This window comes from Vanellus vanellus (assembly GCF_965231255.1).
Source record: "Vanellus vanellus genome assembly, chromosome: 11".
NCBI lineage: Eukaryota > Metazoa > Chordata > Aves > Charadriiformes > Charadriidae > Vanellus > Vanellus vanellus.
Window position 1 is genome coordinate 5,536,483 of NC_138916.1, and position 22,118 is coordinate 5,558,600.

Sequence of the window (22,118 nt, forward strand, 5' to 3'; positions counted from 1 at the left end):
ATGGAGGCTTGAACTCTTAGAGCCCAGTTACCTGACATTTCATCCTTGTGCTAAGGAAGGAGGAAGAGATTAGAATAACTTACCTCTGCACAAGTGTATTTGGAGCTTTAGACTGTCGGCCTCCAGTACAAGCTTATGGCACTGTAGGTGCCTTGCAACGTGTATTCTCCTTCCCAAAAACACTTAAAGGGAAATGTGAAGCCAGGGATCTCATCCTTTCCATTCAGAATGACTTGGCAGCAGCCAACAAATTATGAAAAGCTTGTAATGTTACTAAGTTCTCCCCTTTGTAACACAATCAAAAAAAGCTAGAGACTCACACCAGTACACCTTCTCTCTCCAACTCCCATTTAACCCGAAATTATTATGTATTACTTTACCCTTTCACCACTACACCAGCTGCTGAGAAAGTCACTTGTTTTCAGTTGCTTGCTAAGGGTCCACTAACGGAGATTCTTTGATGATCTGGAAGGTTATCTATCCCTGCTTCCTACAGAGCTCCTTGCTGCTAGGATGGACAGCATCAACTTTCAGCAATATACTACAGAAAAAGAAGGAATATGAATTATTTTTGAAGTTCTGAAGTTGCTCATTGTCAGAGCTCGTAATTCAAATAAAGATACCTAGACACAAAGAAATTAGCAACCAGAAGTGAAAAATTGGGTGAAAGGATCTCTCATTAACTCGATGCATCATTTTAGAAAGTTTATCACTGTATCAAAGTAAATTAACACATATTAACAGGTAAGATATGCAAATACATGGCAGTGTTTCCAAGAGCTTGGCCTTTAGGACTCATTTCCTACAGAACTCTATGGGAGTTCTGCAATGATCTTACTGAGAACAGTTTTGGTCAACAATTAACAACTCTGGGAAGCTCTAACATCCATTAGGGGATAGTTGCATTCTGTACACATCTGGGAATACAATCAAGTGACGGGGGCAGGTTCCTGCAATACGGCCCTCAAAGGGCGCCTTCTTAGCAGCTGCAGATGCACATCAGTCCAAACCACTGCATTTTTGTACACTAGCCTAACAGCACAGAAGAGACTGAAAGCCAACGTGTTAACAGCGTATCCCAATGAGAGACACTGCACATGTGTATATTTTACACAGCGACACACAGAAAGCTAATGTGATGAAAAACAAATCACAGGAGAGCAAAATTTAAAAAATGTCCTAAAATGTGCATTTTATTCCATATCATTATACAATGTTTACATACAGGTATACTTTTAAAACTGCTCAAAGAAAGTGTGAAAAAAAGTGAGGCGAATATCGGTTTATAAATTCCTCCCCCTCCCCCAAATCCACACGAATAAAATACATTTTAAAACAATCTCTTCCAAATTTATGTTTTCTCCTGAATTTATTGAATCTTTCATTTCAACATGAAAAATACAATTGCATGAATGCTCAAGGTGAAATGCTGACCTACACTTCTGTATCGAGTCGCAAGAACACAATTTAAAACCTCCAGAAGCCTTCACTTTTCTCTGTTGCTTACATACCTTCGTTCTATTGAATTAGACAGAAAGTCCAAATCCTCACAGATCAATAAAATTCTGACAAAAATAAATTACTGTGCTGGACAACTCCTGACTTGTCTGATATCAAACAAGTCTTCAGCAGAACCTTTTGTTCAAAATAGCACCATTTCCTCTCTTGAATACGAATCACTCTTCTTGTCAAAAATTGTAGTTGGCACTTGAGGTGGGACACTTTCTGCCACATCCAGGATTCTTCAGAAGACTAAGCATACTGAATTGCTGAACTCTCTACAAAGTGTAGGTAACATTTTTTGTTGGGAAATGGCACACTTAAACCATAATGGAATATAGCTTAACCCGCATATGGCTTGCCCATTTTGGTGTTTCCCTGACCCCTGCCTGATAATTTAGCAGATGTTCTTGTGACTGTGGTGAAACTAAAATAAAGACATGTTTATGGGGTTTCACGGCAAGCAGGTGTAAAAATAATAAAACAAATAATGTGGTTGCTGCTAAGAAGGTTTTCACATGTTGTTTAACTCCAGTAAAGTTTGATCCAGCATCTGATGCATACTAAGGTTTTCTTCTTTAGCATGCGCCACTTTCTCTGTTGTGGAATTAGAAAATTACAACATGAATAGCAGTTCTTTGGAGGCACTGATTCGCAGAACATGAAGGCATGCAATCATCATTTCTATTGGAGGGTTTAGAGAGTTAAGAAATGTGCATGCTCATAAATACCGATGTCCCCAGACAACACAACTAGAGAGGATTCCAAATTAATAAAACAAATGGCAAGTAATGCGAGTTTAGAACTGTTTACATCTGCATTTGTTAAGAAAATGCACTGGCCAACAGAGACGCAATTCTTGCATGTTCTGGAAGCTCTTTGCCTACAGAAACGTGGGATGGCAAATGGCTGTTTGGTTTTTTTTTGTTGTTTTGTGGTTTTTTGATATTTTTTTTTCTTTTTAAACTAGGGCAATAAAGAAAATAATTAAGTTCTTTGCAGAACCATACTGTAAGTTCCATGTAATTCAGAACTTGCAAAGAATGAAAAAATTAGAATTAATCTCTTCTTCAGTGAAGTGACCTTTAAGAAATTTATTTCTTCTAGAAAATAAATAAAACAAGTTAGTAGCTTTATGTTGCATGCACACTTTTATAGACAGTCATTTAACACACTTATTCGATACAGTAAATAAGCACAATGTTCTAGAGCTGCATCCTACCAGAATCCAGTAATAGTAACTTCATACTAATGCAAGCATACCTTTAAACTGACCGGATATTTTCAGATGGAGCTCCCATTCCTAGTTGTTTTTGTTTGTTTGTTTTTTAAAGTCTAAGTCATAGTAACGCAAAATTCTTGCATTAAAGTCTCCAGATAACAAAACAGCTATAAGTATCCTTTATATTGGTTTTGAAATACAGAAATATGAATCCTGCTAACATTTTTCTCTTGTCCACGTTCTAGTAAAAATCTCAGGGCCAATTCATGATGTCAGGTAAACTGAGCGTCTGTCTACAAGGCAGGCTGTTACTTTTTGGATACTTTTAGCAAAGTGCTGTAGCTGTTTACTGAAGTGGAAAGGAGCTATTGAACAGTCAAAGAGCTTACTGCTCCTCCAAAGTAGGTGTCCAGAAAAAGCATTTTCGTATTTTTCCAACAGAAACTGAGAATTTCATCCATTAATTTACCACAGAATCAACAGCCTGAAGAAAAGCAATTTCTAGGTTTCTTGCTTATTTCTACATTTACTGATTCATTCTTAAGGAAATTTGGAAGAAGCAGTTTTTAAACAAGTTAACAGTATAGTCACACTAAAGTTTAATCCTCATTCAATGCCAGCTTTAGTTCATTAGTTAGGCGACTGTTTTGCTCAAGTTGCTGGTAGAGTTGGTCTGTACAGGCAGCAAGCAGGTTAGAAGGGAAAAAAGAGGCAGAATGAAGACAGATTAGACAGAGAAAACAGTTAAGTAAGAGTTAATAAAGAAACTGGTCACACCACAGACAGTTCAGTAACATACAGAGAAACATTTTACCTTTGTATCTACAACTCTGGTAATTAAATAGCTACTCCAAGGAACAGCTATTATAACCTAGGAAGAACTGGCTAAGCCTCCTGTTGTGGGGAACAGCTGTGAGACAGGTAAGTGGGAATAGAAACAAAGAACTGCAGCTATATTCCTAGAAGAACCAAGACCTACTTTAATCATTATGTACAGCACACGGAAGATTTGTTTCATGAGTGCCATTTTTCTTTGTAAACTATTTAAGATGTGGTGGAACCTCATCTGTCAGTGAAGGGAAAGCAACTGTGTCACCACCAGGGTAAGTAATGGCAGGAGAGATGCTGATAGCCAACTACCACTAGGTCTGACTCAGCATGTACTCCCTTCCTGGGGAACCCGACAGCTGAAATGGTATTTTTGGTAAGGAAACGTACTTCTGTTACTGGTATCAACGCACTTCCACATTATCAATTGTTCAGTTGTACTTCATGAGAAAACAAACCCAAACATTTGGTGAAAATGAAACGAGAGCATGAAAACCTGTGTTGCTCAAATACAGTAAACGGAGAGGACAATTCACATTCATGGTCAAAGAGAACAGCCACAGCTATGTTACGACAGTGCATTTAGAGAGTTGTTCCGCAGAGTGAAAGAACTTTCCATGATGGTTTGACTGTCTTGTTTTCTCAAATTGTCCATATTTTTCCCAATAGTCTAGATTCAAACTGCACTCCTGACCTCTTGATCCCAGATTATTTCCCTACAGGAAGTGACTGTTTCTGATTCTTTTCCACAAGCTTCCTAACAGCTTCCACAGAAATCCTCTTTTCCTGCAGGCTCTGGACACAGCAATGGCAAAGCTGTGCAGTGAGCTGGTCTGTAGGACATACTTGGGCGGTGAGTAGCAACTCCTCGTAGCTTCCTCCCCAGCCCAAACTCCAACAGCCAGCTCAATAAAACCAGGGCACATTTCAGAGCTCTGATCCTGGACCAGTAATAACTGGGTCTTGTCTCTCTCATCAGAATAATGTCACATATACATGGAAAAAAAACATTGAAACCTCAGAGTAACTACAATTTCACTTTGTTTGGAAAAGTGTATTTAGTTGTTACTCAAACATGACAACCTAATTTGAACTAAGAACTTGATGCTTACCTTCATCACAGAAAACTCCTCTCTTTAATTGAGGCAGAGATTTACAGTATTTCTCCACATCCAAAATGAGACTACCCCCACATAAAGCACGGAAAACATTTACCGAGTGTACAGTCAGCCCTTGATTACCCACAGGCAGTCTGTCTAGGTTGTGATTTACCAGAGGTAGAGCCAAGGGCTGGCTCTGTAGGCAGCCATGTTAGGCCAAGCAGGGAGTTCAAGCTCCGGTGCAGACCTAGGGAGGCTCGGCCTCAGCACAGCAGAGCACCCAGGGAAATGAGACAGTCAGCCTCATATTCTCGTCAACAAGCCTCATGTACATGACCGGCTACACAGGGCCAGACAGCACAACGCACAGGTCAGGTCCAATGGTGACAAGAGTGCTGACATACACTGCAGTGAGACACCACAACAGCTCCGTGGAGTCAAGATCGGTGGAGCAGGGCCAGCTAGGAATTCTGTACGCAGCTACCTGGGTATATGCATTGCATTGCCCATTTCCATACTTTGTCCAGCAATACATCACCCTACAGTGCAGAGAGCTGATTATGTTTGAAGGAAAAGAGAAAAATTAAGTATTGATATTCAAAATTACTGTGCTAAAAATTACCAGGTACCTACACTGGATTTTGCTTTTTTACTTCTCCTAAGAAACGACAGTATTCTAGGAATTGAGGGGAAAAACAACACTGCTGACACAATAAACCAAAACACAAACTAGATTAAGGGGCTGGAGCTGCTGTAGCATAAGCTACTCTGGCTCAGCTGACAAGTGACAGCTGATCACATTCCCCGTAACTCTTGCATTTGTGAAGTTAACCACATTAGTGTCAGTCACTTTACCAACGCTCATCTCATTATATTTGGTTAACCTTCATGCTAAACAATTTACTTTTCAGTTGCAATACACAGATTGTATAAACCCACTTACTGTATCTCAATTGATGAGTAGTAAGTTATTAAACTTTATTATCTGGACTACCTGCGACTGCTGATACATATCCCGTACTTGGGCTTCTCCCCATAGCCAGAAACATTAGGACATATGTCATGGGATAAAAGACTGGGATGAGACAAAGTTATTTGAGGATGACAGGGAGGAAGATGATGCATCCATTTGCAAGCCTTATTTGGAAAACAGGTTTTGAGGAAGAAAACTAGCCTAGACTGCACTGCTGAATAATCTTGAAGTTGAGCAAGCAAGCCACGTTTACATTATTGTACAAGCTAAAAACCAAAACACAGCTAAGCTACAGTGAGTTTATTCAGCTGTGATGACTTACGAACTTTAGCAATATATATAGTGACAGGCACAATCAGAAATCAATCCAGGTTAAACTGATTCACTTTATGTGAACTGGAAAATAACTAATTTCATTGTGAAGAAAATGAAGTTAAAAATAATGCAATGAACTGTCTAGTTGCTAATAACAGTACAGAAAGGGAAGGTGTCAGTATTTAACGCTTCATCCTTAATTAGTCACTGCCAAATCAGGTGAAAGATGATGTTTAGGCTTTCAAACCTGAAATCTGTATGTTCCACTTTGCAGCACAATCATTTCATTATTACTGTAACAATGAGAGTTTTCCTACTCCAATTCTGAAATATTTCTCATGAGTCTGCAATTAAAACTCCCAAGTCTGAGTTAAGCACAAGAGTGGAAAGCTACTGAAATCTCCCTGATGAACTTCCAATCCTATCATGCCACTCAAGAGAAGTATATTGTAAAAAAAAAAAAAAAAAAAAAAAAAAAAGTTAGCAAGCAACATCTTTCATCTTTGCTGAGTAATCAAGGCATGAAAGAGGGGAAAACTTTTTTTGCAAGACATTTAAAGGATTATTTTTGGATGAAAAACAGAATTTCACATTTCTGATATTGTCCCTTTAAATCTGTCTCGATTATTTAACAAACACACACATTTATATAAATAAAGACAGGAAGTCTTCAGCATCAAGCCAGGAGAAAATTTCAGAATTTGAAGTGAAAAATCCGGTATCAAGGACTTAACTGCTTTCTCAGCCATTCTCCCACAACCAAGTGACCCCAAGGAAGTATTGTCCTTGCAGATTTTGGCCTAACAATAACAACCAAACAAATTCCCATTACATCTATTTGTCTTTTTATCTGCATCAGATTTTGAGAGAGACTAAGATCATAACCGGTCAGTTTTAACCTCAAAATACCGAGAGTAATATTCCCATCCTATAGACTGCTGCCACTGGCTTTGCATTGCCAGCATTCAGGCAAAAGTGCAGAAAAAAAATGGAAACACCAAAAAAATTTAAATCCCTAATGGCAAAAAAAGCAATCTTTATTAATAACTGAGTTACTTAAATAAATAAAAGGCAAGGGAATAGCAAAAGGGATACAGCTGGGATGTTTATTTTACACTGAGAAATGTAGTTTCTGTACAGCAGAGCACAAACAGAGCATGTTTTGAGACAGGTGCTAGAAGAATAGAGTCAACTAAGGTAGAAGACAGGACTATGAACCCATGAAACATCCAAAGCTTGGAAATATGTTTTATCCAACCCGATGAAGATGTCTTTGGAGAAGTGAAGCAAAGAAAATTATCTGCATGAAAAGAAAAAGTGAGATAAGGTAGGAAATAAAAACAGTGCAGTAAAGACTTCCAAAAAGGCAGCAACAGCAGAGCCCAGCATGCCAAGACAACTACTAGAGAAACACCACACCATGCTGGGACTGGAATGCTACAGTAATGTCATCATGTACCAGTAGAGTACATTTTAAAGTCTGTTTTCCATTTAGAAATATCCCAAATTGAAGAAAAACTGTAACCTCTGCACACAGAGGAGGAAAAAAGAAATCCATTTGCTTGATAAGCCACCGAGCAACAACATATGTTGGGGTGGGGGGGAATTAAAAAAAAAATAATTATAAAGTCAAAGCATACAAAGCAGACAACATTAGACTCCTCCTAAAAAGTCGGGAGAGAGAGGGAAGGAAGTAACAAACAGATACAGGGATGCAAAAAGGCAAAGAAAATACATTTAAAATATGGGTGCATGCAAACTACATTTCAAGCTCTGAGCAAAGCTTATGGCTCGCGGAAAGCCTGCTCGCTTCCTAAAAGAAACGCCGGGACTAAACATCACACCTCACAAGCACTTGAGGGCCTCAACTCTTCCTCTTTCCCATGTCAACTGTACAGGGTTCATGCAAGCGAGCATGGGAAGGTGGATGAGTGAGCATGGGAGTAGTGAAGTGATGGAAGGTGGCGAGTATGAGCATGGGAAGGTGGATTTAGCACAGCTGACCTCTGTTCAGAGTTTTAGGCTGACGGAAGGAGAGTCTGTTTGTATCAAACACTGCACGGACTAGTCATTCCTTACAATTGATCACTCTCCTGCTGCCGAATATACTCTATTTTTCTCCTTATGACTAAAGTTGATATTACCACATTTTTGGTATATGCAAATTAACTTACTACTACCCTCCTCAAAATATATAGAAGCAACCTACAATTCAATTGTCATGTTTATGGGTTTAATTACAAAGTATTTTAAATCTATTTCCACACTTGTCATTTAGTGAAAACAGCTGAAATTCTCAGAGCAGTTAAGGAATTCAGATAAACACTTTCCACCATCATTAATAGAGAATACAGCTAAATCTAAATTTCTTTGAAACTTTTGTAGCAACTTTGCCGGAGAAAAACTGTGACAGCATAAGAATACGCTCTGAATGCAACACGTACTGAGGCAATTTTCTTTGGCAAACTGAACATGAAGGGCTTGGTAGACACTGCTTGAACAGAGGAGAACTGAAAGGATATATGCCGAGCTACAAACAAAGGGCAACCACAAGACACAAAGATTGCAGATACAGAATGAAAGAGTAAACACGAGCTTATTAGGCAGCTTACAAAATCACCATGAGTATTTACCAGGCTAGGCACAACACTCACCCACACTCTGCCACGGTAAAGAAATTGTTCATGGTATTTTGTACACCTAGTCTCGCTAAAGGAATGCGTCTCCCACTACAGAGGGAGTATAATTTCACAAGACCGGAACTGCAAATTAATGAGGGCAGGGAAGCAGGTGCAGGCACAAGCTGGGAAGACATTTACATGGAAGTCATATCGTTGAGAGCGTGGTCCAGCTCCTCACTGATGGCTTTGTACTTCAGTTTCTGAGCATATAGCTCATCTAACATTCGCCCGAGGGAAGGCAGAGGTGTGCAAAGAAATGGAGCGTGATCGCGGGATGGAAGGTGAAGGTGGTGGCATGGGACACCATCCAGAAGCCGTAGGAAAGGGGAAGAGTGCACAGAAAGAGGTGTTCCGACAGACAAAACAAAACAAAATTTACAAAATTAGAGAAGAATTAAAAAAAAATCAATAGTGAATAGTTTTATGTGACAAGTTCATTAACTGCACTGCCAGTGGGGTAACCTGTGATATAGAGAAAACAAAGAAATGAAGTATACAAGGGAAGCAAAACCCACGTTTCTCTGCCCTGGATTTTTGTTTTAACACACATTAGAAGCGCACACAGGAGCTAGGGAGAAAAGATCCAGAAATGGGGCTCAAGGAGGATGCTACCATTTATTTTCTACCACTTTTAAATAAAAAAAAAAAAAAAAAAGAGCCCAACCTCTCTGGTTTGTGTGATGTCATAAACTCAGTTTCTTACAGCAATTTTTGTTCCTTCTAAACACTTATCTTTCTTCTCTCTTTCCTTCCTGAGTCAGCGATCATAAATTTTCAGCCCCTACCCAGATACTTCATACCCTTTATGTAGAAGTTACCCTGCCGTGCCAAGCAATCCAGCTTCTTAAAATCCTAGACTTAGCATAATGCACCTAAATAGTAAACTCCATACAACTCTTAATTACAAAGCACTACTAAATTATTTTCTCTGGAGAAAAAAAAAAGGATATTCTACTATTCTACTGCAGTTCTGACAGATTTATCTCAACCTTAAAACAAACTCTCTGCAGTTAAACAAGCTGTCCTTCTGATTACTTATACAATCCATTAGCTTTACCGAAAAACAGCAACGGGTCTATGTCACAAAATGTCTGCCTTGACCCACGCATATCGCAGTAATAAATTAGGTTAGCTTGCTATGTTCCTAATTATTACAAACATAACACAGCTCTTCATCCGCTTTTTAGTAAGATAATAATACTACTTCCCATCTAATCATTTACCCTATACCTTTATATTCCTCTAAGTAGAAGAGTATAAAGCAAAAAAATGAAGAGAGTCTTGAGATCATGAGAGAAAAAGGAACAGGCAAGAGCAAAACACTGTTCACCTGAAGCATTTAAGCTGTCAATACATTTCAATCGGAAAACATTTTGCCTATTTCGCTCTTTAGGCAGACTCATTTATATAAGCAGGACACATTAGATTAGTAGAACTGGGTACTGGAAAGAAACCAAACAACAGGAGAATAAAAGATCTGTATTTCTATACTAAGCGAGAAAAGCAAAATCCCATACCTTCTAGGTCATCAATGCTCTTCTCCAGCTTGGTTACTGACCTCTCAGCAAATTCAGCACGGGTCTCAGCCTGAAGTCAAGACAAATACAGACTGCTTTAGGAAACACACACATAGTACTTACGAACAGAAGAGCAACAATTCAAATGAAGAAAAAAGTACAATGAGGGGAGGCAAATAATAAGGCGATACTAATTTTTAGGAGAGACATATAACACCAAACTGTCTCCAAAATGACGTGTTCATCCCTAAAGCATCAAAGTAGCATTTATAGTAAAAGAATCCAGGTTGCATTGGAAAGTCTGTTGTAAAGAATGGCTGTAATTTTACCTCCTTCAGTTTGTCAGTCAGGACTTTAATCTCCTCTTCATATTTGTCTTCTTTCTGCGAGTACTGTAATTAGAAAGAGAATGACTGATATTAGACCAGGTATTCTAAACATACAAAAAAATACCACTTTCGAGAATCTCTTCTAATAAATCAAATGTATACAGGAAATTCATATGGGTATAACTAAATTAATTCCACTTACCAGACTGTGGTAATGAACAGTTTATTTCAAGAGCCAAACGTCCCTTGAGTTATACACCTATGCTTACACAGCGGGATCTTTGAGTAGAAACTAGTACTACAGTTTTAAAGAGGAGTGGCACTTGGAGAAATTTAATGTTAGCACAAAAGTGCCATTTTGAGGGACGTTCTATAAATAATATTTAATCCTGTTAGACTACTTAACAGAACATGTGGTCAAATATTAGTGACCTATTTGGAACTAGAAGGAATGCTAGATTCCAGTAAGAGCCAAATACGAATTGAGTAGTAAGTCCAAATGACTCTACTCACAGAGGCCTTGCTGAAATGCTGCACAGTGACCAGCATATAAAGAAAACCCCACAGGCCAATCCAGATGACAATGTAAGGGACACACTCTCACATATGTCTCTAGCCTACCTTCTCAGCCTGAGCCTCCAGCGACTTCAGGTTGTTGGTCACAGTTTTCAACTCCTCTTCAAGCTCAGCACATTTGCTGTTATTTCGGAAGGAAGGCAGGAAAGGGGCGGACGGAAGATTCAGTCAAGCAAAAGAAACAGGAGAAAACAGGGGGAAAAGATAGAGAAAAATGAAATAAAAAAAAATTATAGAGCAAAAGAACGGCCTCAAAAGCAGCTGAATCCATCACAGACTGAAAGCAACTCTTTACGATGCCAAATTCCATCTCAAGTGTACATTAAGACGAAGACCAGACAGAAATTATCTACGGCCCTTGGGTTACACAGAAATATTTACATAGCCTTTACATGTGACACAGTTCAGCTTCTTTTTGGCTGCACAAGAGATCAGCTTTAAAGGTAAAAATGAACAAATAAACAAAAAAGAGACCAAAGAAAACCACCAAAGCAAGATGCCAAGAGAGTAAAGAGCATAGTGAGGACTTATTTGTTACTACTGAGTGAGCTAACCGGCTACGGAAGCTGAAAGACTTGGGTTGCAGTTAAACCTAAAAACTGTTTATTAGTATCAGTACCTTATCCTCTGCAGCCATTAATGCTTTCAAGGTTTGATCCATTATTCTTAACTGTTCTTCCAGCTGTCGGACTTGGCTGTTAGTGAACACATGAAATGCACAAAAGCCATTCACAAAATCAGTGTGCAGGTACAGCATGCAGTGACAAAACACACACGCACACACATATGAACACATTTACTTTGGCGTTGACAATTTATTTCAACCATTAGAGCAAAACATAGCTTTGAGCTGAACACACAGTGTAGTGCCAATGTTTCATGCTGTTACAGTTGTCTTGTAGCACCTCACACACATCTCGGGGCAGCTCAACACTTACCTTTCTGATAGTTCAGCACGTTCCTCAGCCCGCTCCAGGTCACTCTCAATGATCACAAGCTTGCGAGCCACCTACAAGAAAAGGCAAGTGACAACCAGAGATATTATGTTGTTGTAGCACACGTCACCTGTTTCTAGAATGTACAAAACAGGGAGTTGGGCCTCTTTCCATTTTTCGGTCAACTCATGAGTTTTGATTACGTGACATCTTCATTATTTATTTAAGTCTCCGTTATCTGACATTTTTCAAGATCTCTCTTTCATTCACCAAAAGGCAGCTTGAAACATTTTTTTCCTTAAGAGACGAAGGCATACTCTCAACCATTTTAGTGCAAATATCTGAGCACAGATCTCCTGCCATCTTGTCCCCTGAGGTATACGGGTGCCCATTATTCCTTCCACAGCTGCAAGGAGTGGCATTTGTGATCTTTTGAACTTAAAAGGCAATGGGAAAAAACCAAAAAGAACTATAGGCACAGCCTAAAGGGCTTCAGAAACAGATGACTGACTGGCACTCAATAACTGACCTCTTCATACTTGCGGTCAGCCTCTTCAGCAATGTGCTTAGCTTCTTTAAGCTGGATCTCTTGGATTTCCATCTTCTCTTCATCCTTCTGGGCTCTATTTTCAATGACCTTCATTCCTCTGAAAGACGTGAAAAACAGGAAATGCAAGGTTCAGGGCTTGCCAGTTTATCTCCAGCTCTACTACTACTGGAGAGCGACTTTCAAACAGGTGTATTAACGTGAATGAAGTACATCAGACACTTGATTCCTCACACCATAGGTCTAGTCCTGTGCATTCACACTTCAGAAGTTCAAAGAAAAGAAGCATGTCTTCGGAAAAAAGAAAATTTAATTTGTTTAGCTTTTACCACGGTTGAGCTATACTATTCTTTTTCATTTTAAATTGAAGGAAAACTGATCTTACAGAAAGGTAAATAAAGGGTCTTGCGTCTAAAGACCTAATAAGATGATTAAAGACATCTGTGCTTTTACACTCATCCTAAAACAGCATGTTGCAACCCCTGCAGGACTGACAAGCATTATGTTTATGGCCCAAACAGACTGCCATGAGTTTTGCCATGTCAGAGCCCTAGAGCACTGAAGCTCTGTGTACTGCATAAGCAAAATTTAACTCCTTCATAACAGGAAACATTGTGTATTGCTTCTTCCATGCATGTTTGACCCAAATTCTCTTAACTATTTCACAATGCACTGCGAGTCTTGTATGCTTTTCCTTTCAACAGGCTGCATCATTAGTGAGGCAGAAATACATAGTATTCTTTCCCAACAAGAAGTACTATCACAGACATAACATACAATTTTTAGAAGTAAAAGAGAAGATCATCCAAAGCCACAAATCTTGAGTTCCTAACTTACATAAAGTACTTCTGGAAATTCCAGCCTAAATTTGAAGGAATTATCATGCTCGCTCTCATTTGCTCACCAATCTCACCAACAGGAGAACCAAAGCCTCTTCCAGCACTTTGTTATTCTCCAGCTGAGATTTTCTACCCATACATCAAAAGCCCTACCTCACTTAAATCTTATCTTTACAACAGAGACATGAAAAAGAATTCAAGCCTACCCATTTTGGACAACCCTACAGACAAACTGTAACTGAAGTCCACGTAGGCAAAGGAAGAGTGGATTACACATGTTCAGAGACATAGGAGTGGTTTAATTCATTTCCCTAACCCACACCCTGGCAATTACCATCTTTGTCATAAGGGTAACGATACATTCAAGAGTGGCCCCACCCACCTTTCACTCTCATCTGCGGCCTTCTCAGCCTCCTCCAGCTTCTGCAGGGCAGTAGCCAAGCGCTCCTGAGCCCGATCCAACTCTTCCTCAACCAGCTGGATGCGTCTGTTCAGGGAAGCTACTTCGCTCTCAGCCTAAGCACAGGAAAAAGAGAAATTAATTCATAATAAGGCACACATCACCTCTGGTAAAAGATTATCCCGCCCACCGGGCTAGTGCTATCTAACACCACCAGTAATTTCCAACTTCCTCCACTACAAAGCCCATACACAGAGATGTATGTGCCCTCATTGAATTGTGAGGTTATTGCTTAATGAAGGACTGCACAATTTATACTAGAAACAACTGCACTGGAAGAACTATGCATTGTTCCCCAAATATTTTCTGTTACTGTATTTGCAGACATTAACCAATTATGTCTCCCCTCCCTTTTTTTAATCAAATCAACACAAACTAATTACCCAATTCTTCTGTTATCCCAAATTCTTTATTGATGACCTTCTGCCACACTTTTATAAGAATTGTCCCAATGTTTCCTTGAGTTCCATAAGAAGGGTTCAGCATAAGCATGCAAAAATACACCTAGATCAGCATGTGCAATGAGACAGCTGACACAGAGAGAGCATGAGAATATTAAAGAAATGCCCGAATACCCACAAATTTTGTTTACAGGCAAGCTATGCAAGAGCTGACAAAGAAGGCACCAGCAGAGGCTACTTATTGGAAGGGCTCTGGTACAGGCAAAAATCACTTAAAACCACCCCCCCCAACCCCCCCATCCTCAATCTTCCCCCAGATTTGCCTCTCTTGCATCACATGTTCACTTAATCTTCTGCGTAACACAACTCATCTGCCTCTTCTCATTACAAGCTTTTACTTCTGACATTCTCATATCTACACTTGCTTAAGTTGCAGAGTAAGTTCTGTAACAGCCTTTTCGTAGTAATCTCATTATTAAACTTTATTTCTTTCAACAGGATATTAAGTGCAAAATATATATAGAAGGGTCATTATTCTAAAAGGATAATTACTTCCAGGAACAACAGTTACTCCTAATTAGTATTGAAAATCATCTTGCTATATATGAGGAAGTACACATCTGAATTTCCTAGGCTGTCTAGTTGCAGTGAGGAAAAAAACAACCCTCTATCAAAAGTACATACCAAAAGTATCAGTTTGGTACTTTTTCTTTGCTAAAACTTTAAGGAACTGTTATTTGTTGCTTTTACTAACCAGAGGCAGCTGGGTACAGTTGGTCACAGCGAAAATTTTGTTGTAGGTAACACAAGTAAGAATAACTTACACACCAGACAAGTAAACCAACCTTTGACATAACAGTAACATTCCCCCACCAGAACAATTGGAAGTAACACAGAAACAGGGAAGCAAATATATATTTGACCATTAATGAGCACTGAGAGTGAACACGTAGAACCAGGAGTAAAAGAGACTTCTTCCTTAAAGACTCACATTAACCCAAATAAAAAAATCTTTAGCTATGTAACCAAGCAGTAGTACGCTCAACCTGTATTTTCAGACTTCTGGCTTTAAACAGTAATAATTTGAACATTCTGATTTGAAAAAGAAAACAACCTCTCCTGAATGTTACCCTTGGGAAATCTGTAATGTTACAAGTTAATTATTATCATGTCAAGACTCCTCATCATGATAAAAGCATACAATATGCTTAGAAAACACAAGGTGACTAAAGTTCAAGCTTTTACTTCCTGCTCCAGTAACTCAGTAAGAGTTTATCAACCAGCCTTATATGGCCCAAGTTATTCTTCTGCGGAGCAGGACTTCTCTCCTTATATGGTAAGGAAGGAAAAAACCCCAGTGACATTAAGGGGCACTCCCACAGCTAACAGACAAACATAACCTTCTGCGTTTTTGCCATAGCACTTATACACCACATATTTTTACAATGAGCGATGACATGGATAAGTTACCATTGGGTGTTAATTATTACTGTTGTAAGAGAGAGCCTGTTTTCCAGAAGAAGGAAGAAAAAATGCATTCTGAAAATGTTATTACCAACAACCCCCTGAGATGCACGCACTCAGATCCTTTTCTTAAGGCAATAGCTGCCAGTCACTGTCTTGAAACTTTTAGCAATCTGTTTTAACAATCACAAGCTGTAAGCTGTGATATGTTTTGGCCACAGCTTTAGCTTTTTCATTGTTTGCGTATCTGTACCTTGCACAGGAAGAAAAAAAAAAAAAACAGAACAACCCTAGCTGGTCACATGCTATTCATGTAAGGCATTACACTAAGGAAAGGGTCAGATTCACACCTCAGCTTGCTTGCTGCAATGTTCTCAAAGCCTCCTTCCTAAAGCATGCAGAAATACAGCTGCGACTATGAAAAAAATCCGTACATAGCTAGTGTTATACAAGAGGCACAGCTCTACATGTGCCTGCGAGTTCAGTTTTCTGCCTTTATTCACCCCAACACTGAGCCCTCCAAACAAAAACTTAAATACCATGTAAGTGTACTCTGCAGAATTCCACATCATCCGCATAAACCAACTCCAGGGAAGAGACAAACATTAACCTTTAGGATCCTAAGCCTTATAGCAATGTGACTGAGCTCTACTGGGAAGACTTCACCAGCAAGCTGTAATCGCTCCTCCAGTGCTATTCCTTCTGCCACGAAAGGCAAGACCAAAACTTCCCATGTTAATGGGAATCCATATGTTGTTTAAAAAATACATGTTACTGAAAGTAGGAAAACTGGTGTCATTTACTTCACAAGGCTTAGAAAACAAGTACATTTTTTTTAAAGACAGAAACCCTTATGAAACAAGTTAATGACTGTGACATGATCCCTCACTGAAAAAAAATGGATATGTGAAGTGATTTGCAAGAATGCAGTAGTTACACAAGCTTAAGGAGCCATGTTTTGCCCTCTGGGAAGATCACCTGCAAGTAATCAGAAGGTTCTTCCTTTGAACTTGCTGCCCAGAATGTGCAGAAAACCCCATATTATAGGGAAATCCAATAATCACCGTTTTTTTCTATTGTAATAAACTACATGAATAAGAAATTTGTCCTTTTATGTCACGTTTACACAAGCACTGAAGATACTAAAACCGCCACAAAGAACACGGTACATTTTATAGCAGGAAACATTAACTTACAGCTGCTAGAATTCCCCAAGGTCAGTGGCAAGGCAAATAGCAGCCCTATCAGTTTTTTCTGTAACTGCCACCTGTACCTACATCTCTCTGCTATGTGAGCCTGTGCTACACACACCTGATCTTGTCTCTGCCTAAAACCATGCCTACTGTTTTTTCCTAGCTTTTGACAAGCTAAACACAGTACAGATGTATAGTGACAGGAGCCGTATGATCACATTGCTATGGTGTTTTCAGGTACTGTGGGTAAGTACTTGGATGTGGCCATCTCGGGTTCACTCCCAAGTACATAACCTCTCAACAGTTGGCATGCCAACCTCCCACATTTGAGCTCATCTGGATGGGATAAGCAGACAACTGACATTTGGGGAAAAAAAAAAAAATCATAAAAGCTTGCTCAGATCCTAATGCAAAGCAGCTAATCTCAAACATATTGCCTAAGTTCAACCTCATTGCAGCTCAGCGTCTTGCTGTTGTCCAGCAGACCTAGAGCGGTCCACTTACGCAACGCACCGCTCAGGTTACCGAGCCGGAGCGCGCCGTACTCCAGGCCGAACACTGCAGCGACTCTCTTTACCTGCGGCCTCGGGCCTGCCCGCGGCAACAGCGGCCTCCGCCCGCAGCGCGGGGAGGGGGGGCCGCGGCGGCCGCCAGGTAACCATTTTGTGGGAGACGGCGGTCAAGGCAGCAGCCGCCCGACCAGCCGGGCCGGGGAGCGGCGAGGGTCAGCCGCGTCCCGGGACCCAGGCCCGGCGCCCCCGCCCGCTCGCCCCGGGCCGCGGCCCCCGAACCGAACTGGGCCGGGCCGGGGCCGGACCGAGGAGGCGGCCCTACCTCCTCCCGCAGAGCCCGCTCCTGGTCCACCTCCCGCTGCAGCCGGCCCGCCCGCTCCTCGGCGGCGTCCGCCTGCTCCTGCAGGCTCCGGATCTTCCTCCGCACGGCCTCCAACGAGCTCATCGCCGCCATACCCGAGTCTCGACCGGCCTGCGCCGCCTCCCTCCGCCCGCCCCAGCCCCGGAAGTCCCCCCGCGCCGCAAGGCACCGCGCACCGGGGCGGGGCTGCCGGCACCGAGCTGGGAGCGGCGGGGCGCACCGCCGGGGCGGGCACGCAGGCAGGCCCCGGGGCGAGGCCGGCCCCGGCCGGGAGAGGGCTCTGCGGCGGGGCCGGGCCGGGCTGGGCCGCGGGGCGGCGGCCGTGCCCAGGTGGGCGCCCTGAGGCGGCAGCGCCCCCTGGCGGCGCAGCGTGCGCGGGCTCCCGCAGGCGAGACCGCGACCGGGACCGGGACCGGGACCGGGACCGGGACCAGCCTTCCCCCCGCCACCGAAACCGCCCCGGTACGAGCGTAATAAACCGACACCGAGCGACCTCCTGCCGCTGCGCCTGGCCTAGCTCCGGGGACACGGGCAGGGGAGAGGGAGCTGCGGCTGCCCCCTGCCAGGTGAGGAGGCTCCGGAGCTCAGGGGATGCGCCCGGCTTTTGGGAGGCGAGTGACAGCTGCGAGGTAAGGTCTCCTCCTCCCCGGCGGAAGGGGAGCCCACCCCAGGGTGCCAGAGCCCCCTCCCCTGCCCGTGCCTTTCCCTTAAGGCTTGGAATTATCCAAACTAGTAGGGCAAATACTGTGTCAACTGCAATGCCCCAAAGATACTCCACATCACCAAAAACAGAGACATCCTGAAAACCTCAGACATAGTCCATGCATACCATTAAATACAGCATTTACCTTGACGAAAACAAGCCAGACACTTGCCTACCCTCCGTCTGGGGGATGACTGCAAACAAAATTGCCCTCGACTAGCTTCCAAATGCTGTTTTGCAGCAAAGGGAAATGGCATTGGGATTGGTTGGGAAGATCATTCTTTTCAAAAAGGGACTCTAGTAGCACTTCTCCTGCCTTCATCCTAGGCGAGCTATTTCCAAATAGTCTGCATACTTTTCCTTATAAGGAATATCTCCCCTGGATCTATATGCGGTTCCTTTGAACAAGTTAAATAAACGTCCTGCTAGGAAGCTGCCTCTCATCCGTGCAGCCATGCACAGAAGACGACAGACATCTGAGCCACATTATACACAAAACCCCACTCTCCCGTTCCTACACATGCTTATGTTTGTTAAATTCTTGAGTTCCCTTTCAAAGCTACACAACTTAATTGCCATACTGAAGTTAAACCTTTATTATCATTTTCATTTTCATTCATTTTAGAAGCAAAATGATGTAAAAGCACTTTTGTCTTTCATGCAAAGTTGTTTTTTGTAACATTTCTCCTTCTAAAAGTATCCTTCCTCCCCCTGAAATACTTTGCTCGCTTCATCTGTGGCAATTCCTCTTTTTATTATGGCTTTGAGATTCACTTTCAAAGCTTAGTTACAGGCAAAGGACAGTTATCGCTGTGGAAATACTGTGGTTTCACCTTATCCTGTAATTCAGACCTGAGATTTACTCAGAGAGAATTGGACTGTACGGCAGCAGCCATACAGATGTGGACCTTAACTGCAGAGACAGCAAACTCATGTGGTTCTATGCATACAATACATTAAATGCATGTCAGGGGCAGACAGGTGGGTGGGATGAGGGCCCGAGAGAGGCATAAGCTCCTGCATTATTACCATATAAAGTGCTGAGCTATATATATCTCCCAGCTTGCTCCCAGGATCCCTGTCCTCTGAACTGCAAACCTAGCAAGTATCATCTTCGGGACAATTTTCTCTCACACGAGACCGAACCTTTCTTTGACAAGTGAGACAGTTCCAGTGATTTCCAGGAAAAAAAAAACGAAACAAAACACAACACTAGGAGAGGATCTTCTACTTCAGGGATCAGTGAGTGAGCCAAACTAGTATCTGGCAGCTGTTCTAATGCATGCGTGCCTAGGAACGGCTCTCTTGAAGACAGAACTAGCAGCCCTTGCTCTTCTGGATCTCCCTCTCCTGGATCTACTTGCTACTAACTCTCTGATTCTGCCTCACTATCAAGATAGTGTTGTTCCAACCTGAGCAGTTTTCCCCATCACCCAAACGGACAATCCACTCTTTCTTTACTTTCATACCTAGAGCGGCAAGTACACATGAAAAACACGTGTCAAGCAAGCAGAAACCCAATCAAATGCCTCTGACCGTGTGCAAACCTCATGCAAGGAGGCAGTGCTGTGTTTCCCACCTCCCTGCCCAGGAGATGCCTGGATCCTGCCTGCAGCAAAGCTTTGGAGCGCTGCTTGGAAGGAGTCCTGGCCGTCCTGTGCAGAGGGAGAGTGCGGCTTCTGTACTGGAGTGGTGGTGAAAGGGATGGGGGTAACTTACATCTGTGGCCTTTTTGTCAGCCAGTTCCAACTTTTCCTGTGCATCTTTAAGGGACTCGGAGTATTTGTCCAGCTCATCCTCAGTGCCCTTCAGCTTCTTTTGTAGAGCCACCAGCTCGTCCTCCAGCTGTGATACGGGTGGAAAGTGGTGGAGAGGGGAGGGCGGGCAGGAAAAGGTGCAGCAGGCAACGTGACCGTGCAAAGGGAGAAGTGCGAGTGCAGAAGAGACAGAAAAGGACAGACGGACAGAGAGAGAGAGAGAAGGAGAGACAGTTAGATTATCTTTGCTTGCGGCAAGGGCACGATACCTTGGCAGCATTCTCCTCTGCGGAGAGGAGGCTATCCTCAGACTTGTGTAGCTCTTCCAGCACTTGGTCCCTTGCATCCTCCGTCACATGCAATTGCTTTTCCAATTGCACAATGTCATCCTCTAACTAGGTGCACAAGAGGAAATACAACACAAAAATATGTTTCTCCCTGGGCTTAGAAAAGTGGGAAATTAATTTTTAAGCCCCTCTCCCTTCCTCCCTCCTCAGGATCTCCCAGAACCGTGCAACCAACATACTCCCCTCTCTCAAACGAATAAAGCCCCAGGTGTAAAGGAGGAGGGTTGGAGAAGGCCAGGAAAATGCGACACACATCTGGGGGGGGGGGGGGGGGAGCAGCTGGAATCGGACAAGTCTGCTGGATGGTGCTGGAGGAGACAAACACAGCTTTAAGTGTCCTTTGCCAAATCACAGCATGTCTGTCCATTACTTGAGGCAGCCTCTCTCAGCCGTGCCCCTATGACAAAGGCACAGAGGCCATGCGGCCGTCCCAGGGCCCTGCTCCCCAGCTGGGGTGCTGGGGGCGGAGGGAACGACCTCCAGCCAGGGGCTGTCAGGGTGAAGCTCTGCCTTCGGAAAAGTTCAACCAGTTCTGCGGATGGTAGGGGACCAAGGGGGAGTGGGAGTACAAGGTACGTCGGGGGGAAAAAAAAAAAAAAAAAAAAAAAAAAAAGAGAGAGAGGAGTCGTCTGGAAAGACTTGCGCCCCGGCGCTCATTGTGCCGGGCCCTCGGTGCAGACCTGCTTGCTTCTCTCCTCCGCTGCCTTCTTGTCCGCTTCAGCTTGCTCGGCTCGGTCCAAGGCGTTCTCCTTGTCCAGCTTCAGCATCTGCATCTTCTTCTTGATGGCATCCATGGCGGCGGTGGTCTAGGGCGCTTCCCCGCGCGAACTTCACCCGAAAGCAAAACCTGAAAAGCTGCGGGACAACCCCGAGTCCGAAACCCAGCGGCGGCCCCCGGGGGAGCGGCGCGGACCTGCCGGGCGGCGGGGCTGATCCGTGCGGGACGGGGCGCCGGCAGAGTGCAAGCGGCGGGCAGGGAGCGCCTCACAGATATGTACTTTCCCAGGGGGCTGACTGCATTCCTCAAGACATCCAATACTTTTTTGGAAAGGGATTTTTTTTTTTTCCTCCTCCCTCCTCCGTTCGTCCCTACCCCTTTCCCTCTCTCACTCCCCCCCGGCTTTTTTCGGCGGCTCAGCGCTCCCATTCGCTGCTGCCTGCCATTTGACCGTAGATATGACTATATATGGGATGCGATGGGCGAGGTAGGGCGGGGGAGCAATTTGTTCCCATTTCCAAATAGGCTGGACGGGACGTTTCGCTGCTAGTCCTGGGAGAGAAGAGAGAGAGAAAAAAAAAAAAAAAAGGCGGCAAGAGCCGGAGCTCGGCGAGCGGAGGAGCCAGCCCGCAGGCTGCTCGGGGCGGGCGGGCGTCTGGGTGACACCAGCCCCGTGCTGGAGCCGTCCCCACCCGTGGAAACCCCTCTGTTTTAAAGCGGGAGGGCGGCGGCCGCACTAGGCGGCAGGGGAACACGCGGGGCTGCGGGCAGCTGGAGGGGCAATAAGGGGTTAACTGCATGGACGTACGGAATGAATGCGTTTTAAGACCTTCCCCCCGG

General features: G+C 43.2%; 1 protein-coding gene across 10 annotated transcripts; it reads right to left on the reverse strand.

The window, feature by feature from the left end:
• Positions 1–1,166: 1,166 nt before the first annotated feature.
• On the reverse strand, positions 1,167–21,540 carry TPM1 (tropomyosin 1). 10 transcript variants are annotated; one of them, XM_082488811.1, is made up of 10 exons: positions 21,241–21,540; positions 20,483–20,608; positions 20,176–20,301; positions 13,745–13,878; positions 12,506–12,623; positions 11,980–12,050; positions 11,087–11,162; positions 10,466–10,528; positions 10,137–10,206; positions 1,167–2,097 (listed from the first exon to the last, which is right to left on the reverse strand). In XM_082488811.1, the coding sequence occupies exons 1-10, from the start codon at positions 21,352–21,354 to the stop codon at positions 2,015–2,017; spliced, it is 981 nt and encodes a 326-aa protein (XP_082344937.1). In that variant the 5' UTR covers positions 21,355–21,540; the 3' UTR covers positions 1,167–2,014. The 10 variants fall into 10 exon arrangements, 7 of the variants coding, with proteins under 7 accessions (XP_082344937.1, XP_082344940.1, XP_082344939.1 ...); XR_014269583.1 differs by lacking the exons at positions 1,167–2,097; positions 20,176–20,301 and adding exons at positions 7,031–7,238; positions 8,593–8,836; XR_014269584.1 differs by lacking the exons at positions 1,167–2,097; positions 20,483–20,608 and adding exons at positions 7,031–7,238; positions 8,593–8,836 and having other exon boundaries at positions 21,241–21,539.
• Between the last annotated feature and the right edge of the window lie 578 nt (positions 21,541–22,118).